The sequence below is a fragment of the Fringilla coelebs genome, assembly GCF_963513975.1.
Source record: "Fringilla coelebs genome assembly, chromosome: 2".
NCBI lineage: Eukaryota > Metazoa > Chordata > Aves > Passeriformes > Fringillidae > Fringilla > Fringilla coelebs.
The window spans coordinates 115,598,077-115,616,431 of NC_140029.1; the positions used below are offsets into that span (position 1 = coordinate 115,598,077).

General features: G+C 48.1%; 1 protein-coding gene across 2 annotated transcripts in view; it reads right to left on the reverse strand.

Moving 5' to 3' along the window:
• Window positions 1-18,355, reverse strand: part of GDPD5 (glycerophosphodiester phosphodiesterase domain containing 5) — a 100,462-nt gene that overhangs the window by 47,435 nt on the left and 34,672 nt on the right. For both annotated transcript variants that reach the window (XM_084201254.1, XM_084201253.1), the window contains exon 2: window positions 10,505-10,679. In XM_084201254.1, coding sequence (XP_084057380.1) covers window positions 10,505-10,621 — 117 coding nt within the window. In that variant the 5' untranslated portion in view covers window positions 10,622-10,679. The remainder of the gene's footprint in view (window positions 1-10,504; window positions 10,680-18,355) is intronic.

An 18,355-nucleotide genomic window follows, 5' to 3' on the forward strand; every position in this document is an offset into this window, starting at 1 on the left:
ACCATCCAGAACACTGAATAAGGAACTTGGTTTGAAAGGAACCACCAAATGCAAACATTTGGGTTTATTTCACCCAAGAAGTGGTGACAGTTCAGCATGTGGGCTGTTGAATTAAGAGCATCATCCCACACCCAAAGCAGCACTTGGGGGGCTGGAATCCCAGCAAATGCCCACATCAGCTCTGCCCACATCCCAGAGGTGGGGAGAGGAAAGGCAAAGCACCTCTGACTGCTGTGCTGCCTGAATGATGGTGCTATCAAGAGGTATCCAGGCTGCCATGTCACACTGCTGAATTACAGCCCCATTTCCCAGCACACATTGATCTCCAAGGATGGAGTGCTGGCACAGAATCCCAAGGGAAATACCCCTCATTAGCTGCTCTGACCCCACTGAACCAGCCCTGCTCTAGCTGGGAATGACACTGAGAGCCCAGACTGCACATCCCCCACTCAGGAAGGGGCTTCTGCAAGGATGTGCAACAGAGACAGAGCCAGAAGAGAGCTCCCAGTTCCTTCTCCTGCCAGTTCCCCCAGTGCAGCTCACTTTGGGCTGCTCTGGCAGCAGGTCTGAGATGGAACCCTCAGGAGAGGAGGTGAGGGGCAAAATGAGAGCAAGGGGAAAATACATTAAAGAAACACTCCAAACAGCTGGAGATGAGCATTCCATAGAACCACAGAATGGACTGAGATGGAAGAGACCCTGCTGGTGTCACCACTGAGGAATTCTGAATCCCTGGGATCATCCTTCTCCCTGTGTCCTGTCCCTCCATCCCTTGTCCCAAGTCCCTCTCCAGCTCTCTTGAAACCCCTTTAGATATTGCTTTGTAATTAAGAACTGTTGCAAATCTGAAACTTGTGAAAGTAAACACCACACTCACACCAATTAATTAATTATTCCCACTGAAGACAATTAAAACCCTGAAGCATAACAAGAGGCTCACTCCAGCTGCACTAACTGAAAGACAACTCTGAGCAGAATTTGTCTTCAATCCCAAGGAAATTAATTTTCCAGCCATTCCTTTGTTCAGCCCTGTGGGCTGATCCCAGTCAAACTGGTACAAAGATGCCAAAATAAAAGCAGAGGTTGCTTTACATTTTTTGGCTGCCATATCAGCCCAGGCTGAGCAGAAGGATTCCTTTTATTTGATTTTCTCAGTTTCCTTTTATACAACACCCCAAGCCACCTCCCACTATATTTGGTTTAATATATTTGCAGAGGGCAGACTGGCCCCATCCCTAAATCCTCCCATCACAAGACCAGTAATAAAGTTTGAAGAAGTGGAAATCTCAGTTTTCAACAGTTGCTCTTGATGAAAATTAACTGTAATTTCAGAAGCAGTTTTCTTTCAAATGAATTCCCACATTCCACAATCATAAGCTGTCCAACTCAAAGAAAGCAGGAAAAGCAATTTTTTACTTATCTACCTGGGGCCAGTTCATCACAAAACAAAAACCAATCAAATAACAAAAAAAACCTTTATGCAACAACAGCAGAAATCCAGCAAAAATACAGTCAAAAGGTAATGATCCTGAATTAGTTTCTACTCCTAAGCAGGAGAGCTCTGCATGAGTCCTGCAAAAGACTCAGAGCAGGTGAGCAACTTCTAAATGAAAAAGTGTGTGAAAATACAATATATGGGGAAGGAGGTCCCTGGGACCACCTCCAATTCTCCATTTCTCAGAGGGATTTTGCTCAGGAATAACTGTAATTCCTTCTTATCTCTCTAAGAAGTCCATGTGTCCACCCTAGAAAACATCTTTTTCCAATTAAGATGTTTGTCAAGTTTTATCTATTAAACTGGAAAGGTTTCTCCAGCCACTCTTCAGACAGTTGATGGACATCAGTCAATTAAAATCAAGAAGAAGAGACAAATATTGGATCAGATTGGACCCAACCACTGCACTGCTTTATTTCCTTGCCCTTCACCTTCCCTTCCTCTTTCCCAGTCTGTTTTTTTATGTTTTTCCAGAGTCCTTTCTCACAGAATCTCACACTGGGCTGGGTTGGGAGGGACCTTCAAGTTCACCCAGTGCCACCCCTGCCATGGCAGGGACACCTTCCACTGTCCCAGGCTGCTCCAAGCCCGGTCCAGCCTGGCCTTGGACACTTCCAGGGATCCAGGGCAGCCTGAGCTTCTGTGCCAGGGCGTGCCCACGCTCCCAGAGAACAGCTCCTAATTCCCAATATCCCATCTGTGTGCAGGCCCAGATGGGCACAAGGCAGGAGGGAGCAGGAAGGAGCCCCAAGCACAGCAGGCTGATCTCCTGCTGCTCCCAAAGCCCATCCCTGACCAGCACAGACAGGATGGGGGCAGGATGACCTCGGGGCTGACCCAGCTGGCAAGTCCTGAGCGCTCACATTTTGCTCCACAAAGCGCTGCCCCGTCCCAACACAGCCTCATTTATCCCACAGGATGGTCCAGAGGGCACAGACACATCTGGTGACAAAAGCCACTGAATGGGCCAATGTGCCAAAGGCTTTCTGCCCCAGCTCTGGGGCAAACCCAGTGACCTGAAGGGCTAGAATAATAAAAGAATTAGAGCAATGCAAAACTGAAGTGCCTCTCTCTTTCAAGGGGAAAATTGATAAAATCAGGGTCTTCCCCAGCTTTCAGGCACAGCTGACATCAACAGAGACTGCCAGAAACAGTGGACATGTCAGATTTACCAGCATGAGGTTAGGGCTTGTCTTCCCAGAAACAAGGGTGCACTTGTTCCTGGATCTGCCAGACAAGGAGATGCTTTGTGCAAGTCACAGAAATCGTGTGTTTTTTCTAATACTTGACATATGGAAGGGATTTACCTATTTTTCCCTAAGAGAGATTTAATGGGTTCAGTGCACTGCCAGAGGGAAACCAAATGAAGCCACAAGGCCCAGCAGCAGCTGAGTGTCCAAAGCCAGCATCCCTCTGGAGAGCAGCAAAGCTTGGCTTATTTATCCATTACTATTTTGTAAATCTCAAGGGTGAAGCGTTGGGGAAAGAAAATAAACAATCAGCCGTCCTGGGAGCGAATTTAAATGCTGGAGCTGGCTCATCACAGAAAAACTTTGATATTTTAAGCCCAGCACATGACAGACACTGGTCCAGCATAGGTTCCACTTTGCCTCGTGCTGTTTATCCCACCCTTCTGGCTGGTGAAGCAGGAATCCCTGATGGCAGCAGCAAAATAACTTGGTCAGACTTGAGCACACAGCTACTAAATCCTGCAAACACACACAGAGTAAATCTGCATCAGCCTCAAGGGGAAAAAAAAGCAGTGAGATGAGAGATCCTTTCCAGATACTGCTCACTACACCCCCACTTCTGACAGAACCTGAGCCTGCTGGGGAAGGAACAGACCCAGACAAGGAGGGGTGCTTTGCCCAGGATGTGGGGTGGTTTGAGTGGTGACAAGCCAGACGTGGCACCACAGCAAGCTCTGAATTACAGGAACCAGGTCTGTTTTTCCAGAAAGGCCACAAAAAGTCACGTGGCAAAATGTCAAACGCGAAGGGACAGCGGTGAGTGAGAATGAAAGAGCTTTGTGGCGAAAGGAGCAGCCTGGGGGAGCAAAGAGCCGGCACATGGACACAAAAACACCCATCTCTCTCCCCAGGCATCATCAGATAGGCTACTGGGAAGGAATTCCACAGGTGCCCAGAGAAGCTGTGGCTGCTCCTGGATCCCTGGAAGTGTCCAAGGCCAGGCTGGATGGGGCTTGGAGCAGCCTGGGACAGTGGGAGGTTGGAATTACCTCATCTTTGAGGTCTCCTCTTGATTACAATTAAGAGAAGGGTTGGTTTCTGCTGAAAGGGACAAGGATTGGGGTCTCCTTCCTCTCCCTTTGCTTAGCATCCAGCTGCTCTCATCCCACTGGAATTTTCTTGGGAATCTGAGTCCAGCAAGGAGGCTCTGGCATAAAGGGGATGTTAAAGTCTTCACATCACCCTCAAACCAAGAGCCTGGTGCCTGCCCAGCAGCCTCAGGGAAGCAAGAGCTGCTCTCCTCGGACCCAGGGCCATCTCTGGCACAGGCAGCATGACCTAAGCAACCACCCCAACTCCACTTGCTGGTCAGTGGCACTGCTTTTTGTCACCCACAAGTCAACCTTGACTTCACAGCTTCAGGAGAGCTCACCAGGAAGTTAATTCAGTTTCTAGGAGTCACAGGCTGCAAGTGCCCACTTCAAACAAAGCCTCAGTTGTTTCATTTTTTGTTCCATAATTCTCCCTGCAAAAGGGCCTCGTTTGACTTCACTGAAGTCAATTGACTCTCAAGTGCTTGCTGACATCATCTGCAAATAAGTATCTGCCAAATAAAGGCTCAAAACTGCATGTCAAGTGGAAATTATGGGTCCAGACCAGTTCACCAGCTTTGCTTTTAACACCTCACTGTAGACATGGCACAAAGGCAAAAAAAATTAGAATAATTTTCAAGGCTGAGATGAGTACAAAGAGAAGCAACCAAAAAACAACTAAAACCAGTGGCCACGGACAAGAAGCTGCTGGTTATACCCTTGAAATCCCACTCTGGAGATTGGCCACAGCTCTTCTGGAAACAACCTGGAGAAAAAGTTTAAATCTGCAACCTAACACTCCTAAATCCAAGTTTCCTTTCCCAGAGGAACACATGAGACAGTGAACAAAAATCACAGATCAGCTTCACAGCCAACAAAGAAGAGTCATTATAGTTTTCAGCTTTGCTAATCAATTCTGTTAATAAGCCGTGTGAGCAGCACGGAGGTTCCCAATTCCTAAAACCACAAGCATTCCTGGAAGCCAAGCACTTTGGATCCCCACCCAGACCTCACAGGCAGCAGAGCCCTCTCCAAAACAACAACTGGCAGATGACTGAAATGCCTTGTGACCCATGCCAGGAAAGCCACACCTCACAGATTTCAGGTTGTTCCCTTCCCTGCTCACCATTATTTCAGAGAGGGGCCTGGAAGAACAGGACACAGGGAATGGCTTTAAACTGTCAGAGGGCAGGGTTAGGATGGGATACTGGGCAGGAATTGTTCCCTGGGAGGGTGGGCAGGCCCTGGCACAGGGTGCCCAGAGCAGCTGGGGCTGCCCCTGGATCCCTGGCAGTGCCCAAGGCCAGGCTGGACGGGGCTGGGAGCAGCCTGGGACAGTGGGAGGTGGAATTAGGTGGTCTTTAAGGTCCTTCCCAAGCCAACCCATTCTATGATCTTCTCCCAGACTGGTTCCTTCCCCAGCTGCCACCTCTTCCTCTTCCACCTTTCTCAAGGGTCATGACCACAAACTAACCCTGCTCCTTCCTATTCCTCCCATTTCATTCATTTACTCCCACTGGGGCCAGGTTTCCTTCTTATTTAGTTAATTTCTGTGGTCAGTTTGGAGCCACAAGCATCCCTGAGGCGCTTCCACAAAGTCTGCTTTAATGAGAGACAGAAAAAACCCCTTCAACTTCGACAGGAAAAAAGAAAGGATGATAAAAAAACCTTTTCCATTGGCCCCTGCCCTCTCCCAGTGCATCCACCACCCAGTAAGGACACACTGCAAAGTTGCTCTCCAACATTTTCTGCTCTGTCACAGCCCAGCTGTGCTTGCATCTATTCCAGGACACCTGGGAATTCACAAGAGGGGTTGGAAAAGCAGAGTTGGTGAAGGAGGAGACTGGCAAATTCAACCCCAAATGTAAAGTAAATCACTGGAGTCCAGCCCACGTGCAGCAAGGTCACATTCACTCCCCTCTGGGTGAGGAGAATCAAGGCTCCTCTGGAAAAGGGCCACAATTTTTCACTCTTCTGTCAAGATCAGAGAGAGAACTTCTGACACCCAGACTCCCACAAGTCAAACTTCCATGATGTCAATGCCGTTTCACTTTTCTCATTTTCTCTCCTCAAAATTCACACTCATGGGAAAAGACTAAATGTCTGAGTAAAGAGAGACACAATTAATTAACCTGGGATTAACAGGATCACAGGTTCCCATTGCCTCTTTGGAAAAAGGAGTTCTATAATTCAATTGTAAAAGTCCAACAACTACACAGCTGAGAGGAAAAACATTTGTTTAGGAAAACAAGCAGAAAAACCACCTCGAGTTTTTCCCCTTCTTGGAGGGAATTCAGAAAATATTGTACCTTGATGCTGTGTAAAAAATCTCCAGCAATAGCTGTAAGGCTGTTTCAGTCACAAGCCCAAAATCTGGCACACAGCAGCTGCTGTGCAAAAAATGAACTGTATCCCAGTCAAAACCAGTACAGGGAACTCGTGGGGAGAATCTGGAAAGGCTTTCCCATATGGCTTAAACCAGGAGTTGATTGAGCATATTCAAACCATCAAGATTTTATGAGAGTGGCTGCACCTTAGACTGGAGGAGCATTGCTGTGCCCAGGTATCCAGGGGGAAGAAATCACATGGCTGGCTCTAAGGGGCCAAAAATCCCTCCCTGCCCCTTTTCTTCCCCCTTTCTGCAGCTCTGTTCAGAGCTGGCTGTTCAGAGCCCAAAGCCATGTTTTGCAGATGCTCTGCAGGAAAAACCTTTGACACCTCTAAAGCTTTACAAATCCCAGGGCATGTTAATCACCCAGTCTGAGCCCATAATCCCAGCCCAGGCCCCACAGTCAATGGGTTTTGCAGACTCTCCTCCACAGGCATTCTGCCTCTCTCAGGAATACACCACAAATTCAGCATCAAACATCCTCCCCCTGACAATATTTGGGGTGCACCACAAGATTAGGCTCTAACTCTGTGGCTTTTTGGGGTTTCCAGGATTTGGGATTTCCCATCTTCCAAGCAGTTTGCTGAAATAGGGAACATTTTTGACACAGAGCAAGCTGGTTCATCCCAAACTTTCTAGGAAATCAAAGAGAAGCAAGGTCCTGGCAGGTTAATCCCAGTTGCTGAGGCTGGAACACCTCTCTGCTCCTTGCCAGTCCTCCACAGGATCCTGCCCTAAGAGAAGTCTTGCTCCTTCATAATATGCTGTTCCCAGTTAAAACCAGTAACACTGCCAAGTCTGGTCTGAAGGCACCACACAAAGCAAATGCAATTCCTGCCTGGCTCAGCTGTCACAGCTGCCCTGGACAATCATCCACCTCACAGCCTCTCTGTGAAGTGAAGGGCTCAAAGGTGAATTTTACAAGATGTTTCAGTGATGTGTAAAACCCAAACACAGCTTGGTTTTGCTTTCATTTCTAAGCATCATGGGGGAAAAAAATAGAACCATAGAATAGTTTGGGTTGAAAAGGACCTTTAAAGATCATCTAGCCCAGACCCCTCTAATGAGGGGGGCACCCTCAGGAACAATAAGGAAAAAACAGACTGATATTTAATGGAATGACTGGATTTCCCTGCATTTAGCCCATCAAGTCAACATGATTGCACACATCCATTCATGGGCACTCAGCTCTGAGTCACTGGTCACATCCAATGCTTCAGTGCCCAGCTTCAAATCAAACAACCTTGAAGGAGCCCCTCTCCCTCAAGAGCTCCTGTGCCTTCAGGCCTAGGGTCTGAAACCCTCACAGAATGAAAAAGCCACGGGAAGGGGCCAATGAAGGCATCCTCTAACAGCAGATTGCAGCAGAGCAATTTCTGTGCCCAGTGACCTCTGGCCGTTTGGGAATCAGCCCTGACAAAGTCCCAGCTCCAAAGCCCGTGGCTTAGATCGTCTGTTCAGGTCATTTCACAGCTCTGGCCAAGCGGGAATTACAGGAGCATTTCACCAGAGAGTGAATTAATACACAGGGCCCAGACACAGCCCTGCAATTCATTATGCTGATGGATCACAGCTCCTCACTTATCTCGGCACAAAAGGACCCCAAAAAGCCATCAGAAGCCTCAGCTGCAGGTCATGTGATGCATTTAACCAAATGGATTATCTGGAATCACACACATTTCACTTGAAGGGCATAAATCCTGACAGGGACTGCCCAATTCATAGCAAGGGGCTGATAAATCATTTGTAGATCTGCAGCTACATGAGCAGCAGCAGCAGATAAAGGCAGGGAGAGGCTTTATTGGATATCTCCCCTCCCACATCCTCACAGTTCAGACAACTTGCAATTAAGAAGAGGATTAGGAGATTTGTGATGGAAAGACAGACCATCTTTGACAGCTCAGCCCAGCCAGTCAATAAAAGTGGCTTCTTTTTACTGGATAGATGAAAAAATTATCATTGCTATTTCCTTTGGGAGGAAATCTTTGTCCCCTCTCCCACCCAGGATGTTTTCCAGGCTGTGATATTTGCTGTGTACAAACAACAGGGGTTTGGAAGCAATAATAAAGAAAATGCTTCCATGCACTGACTTCATAATATCCTTGGTTGAATATGTGATGAACAAGCTGTGGTTAGATCAGAAATTCCTTCCTCACACCAGCTACAGAGATTATAATGATCTGAATCTCAGCAAGACCATTTCTCCTCCTTCATGTGTCTTTCATTTAAAAAAACATTAAAAACAAAAAAGTGAAAGGGGATCTTGCCATTAAAGGTGAGGGCCCACAATAGAAAAAAGGAATTTTGCAAATGTTCACAATTTTAAAAGGAGATCAGAGTATATTGGTTGTGTGCCTCCAGCCCCTCTCTTCATTCTCAAAGGTCAGAGAAAAGCAAAGGATAATGACAATTCCAGCAAGCTGCCTCTCAAAAAAACCCTAGAACTCAGGTGCCCAATTCAAATTCTCATTGCATGTAATTTTTTAATGTGGAGTAGGAAGCTTGATGTACGTACATTTGAAGGAAAAAGAGAGGAATCATTAAAATCCTGGCTGTTGAGGTGCAGCATAATTCAGACAACAAACATTCACAGGCATCAGCTGAAGATATCATGGAGGCAAGGTTGGGTCATGATCCAAATTTGGATGAAAGCCTTTTATTCTGGGGAGTTTGATGTTTTAACAAGAAAGCAGATAACACAGCCAGCAGCTCATTTTAGGCTTTCTTCTCCTACTCCTGCTGCTGTCTCCATCTCTCTTTTACCAAAGTGGAAGTTGAGGCCCCACAAAGACTTTAAAAAGACCAGCTCACACTGGACATATTTTAAAGCCTGGATCAGCTACCTTTGAACACAATGCATTCCTTTCCAGCACTAGCAAAAACCAATGGAAATTCCAAGCAGACTTGGAAAGCTGCCACTAATATTTTTTGGTAACACAACCAGAGGCAGATTTCACTGAAAAATTCATGGCAACTTTTCTGTAAATTTTTAGCTAAGAACTGCAATGTTCTGCTAGCTTGAAGTGGTCACCCAGAACAAGCTGAAAGCAGAGGGAAAACAGCACCAACATTCCTACTTTGCAAAAGGAAATTTGTTTTTAGGCTGCACAAACTCAAGGCGTGACTTTCCAATCACAGGGGAGCTCCTGGCCAAGCTGCACCACCAACAACGGCTGCAATTCACAACCAGGAGCATTTTTGGCACAGGATCTGCCACACAGCCCTGTCTGCTCCTTCACAGCTGCCTTTCCAAGAGGAAAAGCACTCCAGAGCCAAGAAGATCCCTGGTTATAACCTTAAAAACAGACCAGAGGAGCCAAGCGATGGGAGAGTGAAATTAAGCATTCAAAAGGCAACCAAAGGGTCCCCTGGGAGCACTTCCAGATGAAACAAGATTTAAAGAAGGAAAAAAAACCCCAAATTTAACTTGTAAGCACACTTTAAAAAACCATCCCAGGCAACATGGGAGTACAGGAGAGCAGTAAAACAAAATCCTTACCCAGGCAATGTAACAGGGTGCTTTTGACAGCAGTATTTTCACACTTTTCCTATCAGCACAACACAGGATCTCATCTCACAGCCCAGAACAAGAGGGGAGGGGCAAGTCAAGCCCGGATGCCCCCTGGCAGAGCTCTTGCCATCTGTATTTATCCAGGGGAGGGAAGAGTCCCCTCCAACAGCTTTCCCATCCACCTCCAGCTTGCTCTCACCTTCTGTTGCCTTTCATCGAACCCCAGAAGGGTTTGGGCTGGAAGGGACCTTAAAGATCATCCAGTGCCACCCCTGCCATGGCAGGGACACCTTCCACTGTCCCAGGCTGCTCCAAGCCCTGTCCAGCCTGGCCTTGGACACTGCCAGGGATGCAGGGGCAGCCATAACCTCTTTAGGCACCCTTTCCCCTACCTGCAAACTCACTGTCACACACAAGGACAGGATCATAAAGGTTGGAAAGACGTCCAAGATCACCAAGTCCCTTCTGGGCCAAGTACCACCATGCCCACTGAAACCACAGCACGAAGGCAGAGACGCTGCAGAAACACAGAACTTACATATCCAGCCAAAGGTGCTGCAAGCACCAGCAGGAGTGGAAAAACCACAAGGAAAGCGTTCCCCTTTAGCACAGTATAAACCAGCTTGGGCACCTTCAATTCCCTGGAGCCCCAGGACCAACCTCACTGTGCCCACCTCTACATCACCCACATGGGCACGGCCTCCTGCCACGGTCAACAGCTCCCACCAAACATCCAAGCCAATAAATAAGGCAAAACCCCGAATCTTTCATACTCTCAACCCAGAGCTACAAGCCAACATGAGAGGGAGGAGGTGGCAGGCAGCTCACCTTGGTGGTGTCATCATGTGACCGCTGGTACCGTTTCCAGCGGCAGCCGTAGATCCCGGTCAGACAGGACAGACATAGCTGGGGCTCGTAGTACTGCAGGGGTTGGTGTTTAACCATGCTCCTTCCAGCCCCTCCAGAGCTAGCTGCCACTAATCCATCAGCTCCTGGGAGCGCCCTGGGGCAAAGCAGAGAGAACAGCAACAAAAAAAGGAAATTAAAATCCCCAGCGATATTTCAATACGTTAACGAGCAATTTAATAATTAACCGTGTCCTCTGGCTGAGGAGAGCAGGGATGAGAATCAGATCTGTTCCCAGCCCTGCCAACATCTCCCACTCCTTATTCAACAAGACCAAGAAGTTTAATTAGTTTGCAAGTTGTGTTTTCTCCTGCAGCTTCTCCCACACCACCAAAAGCAAATGTGTTCACAGGAGTTATCAGCAGGGAAAGCCATGTGAGGATAAAAGCACAAGAAGGATGATCTGCAGCCCAGGTGATTGGGTCCTTGTGAATGACTGAGGTGTAAAGAGACAGAGCTGCTGCAAGAACAACCTGAAAATCAATTCAGAGACCTCCACAAAGCTGAAGCTGAGCCAAGCTAAAGCAGTTTAATGTCAGCATCCCATGGAGCTTGCAAAACAGTCCCAGACGAGGAATAAACACTTCCATGCCCCCTGCAGAAGGGGCATCACAGAATCAAGGACTATCCTGAGCTGGAAGGGATCCAGCAAGGACCAAACTTCTGGATAACTCCAAGAATATGGAATACAGAGTGTGTATATACAAGATGCATACTACAGATATTAGCCTCTCCCTTTACAGACCTCTAAAGCACTCACAGGATGCAGAGCTGGATGCTGTGCTTGATCCCACACCACAGGTTTCCCACAGCTTCCTGCAGCACAGGTGTGCACCCACAGCCCCCCACTGCTGCTGTGTGCATCACAGTGGGCTGGCAGTGGAGTTTGACAGCAGCTGAGCTTGCACAGTGCTTGCCCCCCTTTCCTGAGAGTGCAGGGTTGTGTGCAGGGTGTGTAAACCCCACCCTCTCCGGGGAAATACTTTGCTTCCTTCCATGTGGGATTCCCAGGACTCAGGTCTTGGGAAAAGCTCTGACAGCTGAGCACCAACACCCTCACTGGCATCAGCAAAGCGTGCCTGGGCTCAGGGAGATAAACCAGCCAGCTAAAAGCTTTTCCTTGACACATCCCATGGAAGGAAGCCTCCAAAAGCAGGGCTGACTGTATTTTTCCCTCCAGCTGATACAGCAGGGGATGCTGCCAGCAGGGACGCAGAGAGCTCACCCCTCCCGGCTCCTGTCTGTGTCCAGTCACACTCTGTGCTGACAGCCCAGGCCAGCCTTGCCCTGACACTTTAATCAGAATCAGCATCCCAGAGGCTGGAGGTTGTTGTGGCTCCGGAGCTGTCACCAGGCTGTCCCCAGAGCCCCGTGCCTTCCTCTCCCCCAGACACAGAGGCAGCTTTGTGCTTTCGGCAGAGCTCCCCGTGCTGCGGACACGAGGTGGGCACAGCCCAGCTCCCCACGTGGCTCTGCTCGTCCCCTGGGGGGTGACAGGCAGGACAGAGGCACAGGCACAGCCAGCCTGACACCAGAGCTGTTTGCTGCTCGTGTCCCCCCGCGCTGCTGTGCCACCTCTGTGGCCTCGTGTCGAGGTCACCTCCCTGTGCCCCGGTTTCACCCCTCCTCTTGCTATTTATAAAGCTCAGCATCAGTCACTGCTCCAGCTGCCTCCCCATCTTCAGCTTCGAGACCATCCCCAGGGAACGAGCCTCCCCCTCTGCCTTCCCACAAAACCTGCCACAATGGGACAGAGGCACGGAGGATGTGCAAAACTGGAGATGCTGTTCAAAGGTCTTGGGCTAAAGCACCCTCTCTGCCCTGAAGATTCCAAGTGTGCAGTGATGTACAAGATGCTGAGGGCTCTGTGCAAGATGTAAAAATCACTCACAGCCTATTAACAACTCCCCAGCCAAAGCCCTTATTCCCACCCTGAAAACCTAGAAGGCTGTTCTTGTTCCAAGTAATCTTGTACTAATTCCTCTCCAAAGGACAGCATCTCTCCTGGCTTCCACCTCTTCCTGCTTTAGTCATGCAAGGCAGGAGGGCAGACAGGCCAGCTCCATCCACAAAAGCTTTCACTGGGTATTTCATCTGATCACTTTGACAGGAGAGAAATCCTTCCCTGGGAGGGTGGGGAGGCCTGGGCACAGCTTGCCCAGAGGAGCTGTGGCTGTCCCTGGATCCCTGGCAGTGTCCAAGGGAAAAGATAGATGAAAAGGCTCTGTAAGACACCAAGGGAAGCTCCCACTCTGGTTCCTCTCACTGCAAAGGCAGGCACTGTGGGAGCCCAGAATTCCAGGCTGCTCACTACAAAAACTCAGGAAAAGCACAACAATACAAAAAATAATCTGAGTTTTAAAAAATCCACTCCTGAACACAGTGTAAGTGCATGAGGCACAACCAACAAGCCTAAAATCACTCCCTCTTCTCCATGAGCATCACACCCAGATCCATCAAAGCCCGAAACAGGTGGGAAAGGACAATACCCAGCAGCCTCCCTCCCCTCCATGCACACAGACACCTGAGCAGTAACAGGAGCTGCAGGGAGAGAAACCACACTGACACCACCTGCCCAGAGAGCCTGTCTTGGCCCAGAGCAAGGGCTCAATACTTACTGCTCCTGCTTCCAGAAAGGGAGTCAAGGGAGCAGCAGAAAGTGTGCAGCACCTCCCAATCACTGTTCCCATGACATCTCCAGCTGCCGAGGTGCAGAGAGCAGCCTATGAATGATTCAGCCCACTGCTGGTTAGCATTACATACAGAAATGAAAACAGGAAGCAAGACAACAGGCATTAATTATTCAAATCCAGCAACGTGCACCAGGAGGGGGGGGAAGGAATAAAACAGAAAACACAAACCCACTCATGCTCTCAACCTTGACTTTCAAGATGCATCATCTGCCAATGGCTGTGAGCTTCTCAGAGCTGAATAACCAGCTCACTTGCCCAAAAAGGGGGAGCAGGGTAGATTCCATCTAGAAATACAATGGGAGCATTTTCCAAAGGCTCCAGGATGCCTAATTAGCACACACTGCACTACTGAGATACTGAAGTGGAGGTATTGGTTACACGTTATTCCTTTCCAAACAGCTTTGGAGGGGAAAAAAAAAAGGAGAATTGGAGTTGCACATTTAAAAGTGAAGCTCTCTGGGGAGATCTGGCCTAAATTTTTTTGATTTTTGTCTCTCTGGGTTAACTGCTCCATCCCTATAGTCTCAGGGCAATATTCAGAAACCTGGACTGGAGAGGGAAGGCAGCAATCAAGAGCAATCACTAAAGCATCTCAGTGCCCTCATTTTAGTGAGGGGAAGAGCAACAGCCCAAGTCCTGAAGTGCTCTGAGTAAATAGTGGGGATGCAGCTCCAGAGGAGCGGGTTTAACAGCCTTTCCCAAGGCTTGCTGCAGCCCAAGCCCTCCCTCTGATCCCCCTCAAGCAGACTGAGGGGAGACCTCACTGCAGGTACAACTTCCCCACCAGGGGAAGAGCAGGGACAGGCACTGACCTCTGCTCCCTGGGACAGAGACAGGACCCAGGGAACAGCTGGAGCTGTGCCAGAGCAGGGTTGGGTTGGATTTAGGAAAAGGTTCTTCCCCCAGAGGTGCTGGGCACTGCCCAGGCTCCCCAGGGAATGGGCACAGCCCCACAGAGCTCCAGGAGCTCCCAGGATGGGATCTAGGGGGGTCTGTGCAGGGCCAGGGGGTGGAACTGATCCCTCTGGGTCCCTTTCAGCTCAGGATATTCTGTGGTTTTTAAAAGCCAAGCAGCCCTGCTGCCCTTCCAGCCACACCATGGATTGCCCAGGAGGGTTTGGATCAGCGCATCCAAAACAAAACCCAAAGCACAGCCAAGGATGCTTCAGTGGAGGCTTACAGATAATGAAACCATGGAACCATTCAGGCTGGAGAAGCCCCCTAAGGTCATGGAGTCCAGCCAGGAACCCAGCACTGCCAGGTCCCCACCAGCCCATGGAATCCTGAAGCCTCAGGAGACGTCGGAGCGGAGCCAAGCATTTGGAGAGAAGCAGACACACAATCTTCTCCAACCACCCATGCAGATGTGGAAGACACCTGTGGTGTCCTACAGGATCTCCAGCTGCCAAGGCATGGCTGGGAAGGTCCATCCAGTGGAAAACCTCGGCCTTCCACAAGGTTCCAGAGAGGCAAAACTGCGGGGAGGACGAGGGGAAGAAGCACCTGCTCCTCCCACACCTGGAGAGTCTCTAAACCAAAGCAAGCCCTGTGCACACAGGCTCCCATCTCCCAAAATACAGGCCCAAGAAAATTCACCTCACTTGAAATAGAAATAAACATAAAAAGTACAGAGGTATTTGAGGTTAATTTTTTTATGTTAACTCATTTTAAAAAGAGCTTTGGCAGATTCTACTGATTTCCATATTAAAAGAAGTGTTCTTCCTCTTGTTGGTGACTCCTGGGATCACTGTTTATCAAGAATCTCTGTAAATTCAACATCTCTATCTCTACTAAAACTTGTATCAATCTAATTATGCTTAAAACCTCGTTAAACAAATAATTTCCTATGCCAATTAGGTGAGAACATGCCTGATAATCAATTAGCCCTATTGATATGCTTGTAAGGCTGCTTGTCAGTAGTTTCCCTAATTATCTGGAAAATCCTGATTTTCCTTAAATACTTTCTGAAAAATTGAGGCTATTCCAGAGCAAAATCTATAGTTCTGTGCACAAAAAAAAAGAAAAATGGAAGAGAAATCTCTATGGCCCAGCCAGGGCTGAAATCATTACCTAAATTCTTGGGATTTGCATGCACTCTCTATTGGTTTTCATACACATTTTTTTATTAATATACTGAACTCATCCAAGCCAAAGTAATGCAATTTCACTTTCCTCAACGTGGAAAATGGAAATGGAAGAGGGTCAATATCCCCATCTGTTTAATAACAAGCTATTACTGAGGGCTGTTTGCTCTGGCCACTCCCAGGAGAGGAAATTGAGATGCACACACACACACTGAGCACCATTTTCCACATTTTGTTGGCACAAACCCAAAGCATCTCAGCTTGCAAGATCCAAGATTTCATTTCAAGGCAGGAATGGGACACCCCAAAGCCAGAAAACAGCCTCAGGTGATTCATTTTGGGGGTGGAGGATGCCCAGGCAACGACCCAGCAGGGTTATTCTTCCCCACACATTGTTATTCCCCACTCTGAAAATCAGGTTGGGTCAGAGGTTTCCCCACCCACTTTTTCCAGGCTGAAAACATTCATTTTTACACTGATAATACTGCACAAACAAAAGCAGCAGATATATCAAAACCCCAGTCAACATCTGTTTTTTCCCCCCCCCAGGCAAACAAACAAAAAAGATGAACTGCAGGAAAGTATCCTGTGCCATGTGCATATGGATATATGGAATATTTTGGATGAGAGCTGAGGCAGGAAAGCACAACAGCCTTGTCCTTAAAGCTGAGTGCTGCTGCCTCAATGACAAAATAAGAGGGGGAGGAAAACACATTTAAAAAATGAAAGAAAGGTCTACAGGCCGTGTGTTGGTCTGGCAGAGCACTCAGAAGGGGAACATCCCTGTCTCCCTGAGATCCCAAAAATCCATGGCTACATCCCAACCCAGGGAGAGCCTGCAGAGCCCCTTGGAGTCCCCAAAGTGGCAAGGGATGACCCAAACAGACACATCCCAAATAGGATCTGGCTGATGTGGAGCCCCTGTGGGTCTGACCTGTTGTTTATTGTTCTTAAATGTTTTCTACCAAAAAGAAAAAAAAATTTAAAATTACAGCTTTGAAACTAGGGCAGCGTGTAGTTCGGGGGTTGTGCACTTCCAGTTAATGAAAATTCAGACTTCAAAAGATAAATACTTCAAAGGGATTACAAAAGAAAAACTTAGACTTTAATCTCCCTAAATAAATAAGCACAGGACGGACTAACGCCCTCTGCGACAGAGCTTCTTAATGTTTTCCACAAAGTGAGGCAGGACTGGGTGCCTGGAACTCTGAAAGGGTGGAAGAGGAGGAACAGGGCACAGGAAAAACCTGTATAAACTTCTGGCAGAGCAATAATTAAACACAAACTCGGCTTTCTGCACCAACCTTGCAGGTCAAGGTGTTGGCACAGCTCTGAAAACCCAAATTCTGCTGCAGATCCAAAAATACCAGGTGAGTCCACGAGCAGGTTCTGAAGTAACTCCAAGCGGCAAAGCGCAGGTGGGACGTGAGGAAAAACATGGGACACTTCAGGTCCCCTCTGCCAAAGAATTTATAACAACCTGAGTATAAAAAGAGCTTCATCTTTTGGGGGCTGCTGGAGAGATGGGCAACACCTTGTGAATTTCTCCTATCTTTAATTCTAATAAGGCCCTTGGCTTTTAGAAACAGCAAGGAGAAACGTTAAGCAGCCCAAAGTGCATGAAATCACATTTTCGGCAGAGCAAGTCAAACCTTTCCACCTCCCCAAGTCTATGTCAGGTGGAGTCCCCTTGGGACAGCATTCCAGAAACACTCAGAGCAGCACAAGAAGCCAGCAATTCAACAGCTAAAAATCTAAAATAGCAGCTAAGGTGAGGTGAGACACCACCAGGAGCCCAAGAGCGTTCTTGATCTTGGCAGAAGACAGGGAAGTGGAGGGAATCTGAGCCACAAACCCAAAGGGACAGGCAGGAAAGCACCAAACTGGAAGAAAAGGGATGGCAAGGGAGTGTCTTGAGGAAGAGACCCCATGTTCAGCCTCTGCTGTCTGAAGAGCCTCAGACAGAGGCATCCTGTGATGTTGGTATGGTTTGGGTGATGACAAAAAAATCAGCAGAGCTCAACAGAGACAGCCCAGGTGAGAAAAAGACAGGAAAAACCATAACAGGAAGAACGAGAAGACAACAGCTGGATGTTAAACAAAACCCATGCACCAAAAAGGAATTAAAAAGTGTTTAAAGAATTAAAAAGATGACAGAACATTTTTTCTCTCCACAGACTCCAGGAGCTTTGCCATCCTCACCACACTGCAAACCAGAAGTGTGCACCAAGCCTTAGCCATTACCAGCACGTTTTTGCTGAGAAATTAAGCGGAAACAGAGCTGGGTTTGAACACGCTCAGCCTGAGAAGCAGCTTCCTCTTCAGACAAGCATTCCTCCCTCTCCTGGTTTTCCTTTCCAAACACAGCCCTGAAGAGTTGCCCACGGATGGTGCCAGCAGCTGGAGCAGGAGCCTGTCCCACACATTCCCTGCTGAAAACCTGGCTCCAGCCAGCAGGGAAAGAAAACTGCACCAAGAACCCCAGGAAGGCTCATCTGAGAGGGAACCAAGTGCCTCCACACCCACTGCAGGCTCTGGAATGGAAACAGTAAGGGAGGGAGAGAAAAAAAAAGGACAACAAACCCAGCAAGACTCATTTTCCAATCGATACCCTGCACATCTGCTGTGCAACTGCTACCCAGAGAATTAGGCATGAATGTTTCTGGCTTAATGAGAGGTGGAAAGTCCTAGTTAAATGGATTACAAGCTCTTTATTTCCTATGATTGATTCCTTCCATACGGCTGCAGGAGACATTACTCACGAAAATAAATGTTCTCAAGTAGCAGAGGAGCTAAATAAATGAAGAAGAAAAACTTGCTTTGCCTTCCTGAGCAGCCTGGGGGAGTGGAAGGTGTCCCTGCCCATGGCAAGGAGTGAAACTGAGGGGGCTTTGAGGTCCATGAGGTAACTGATGAAGTCCAGGAGAAGTTCAAGAATTCAGCTTTTCATCACCTGCACTACAGCATTGTGATCGCTTGAAAAGCATGGAAACAAA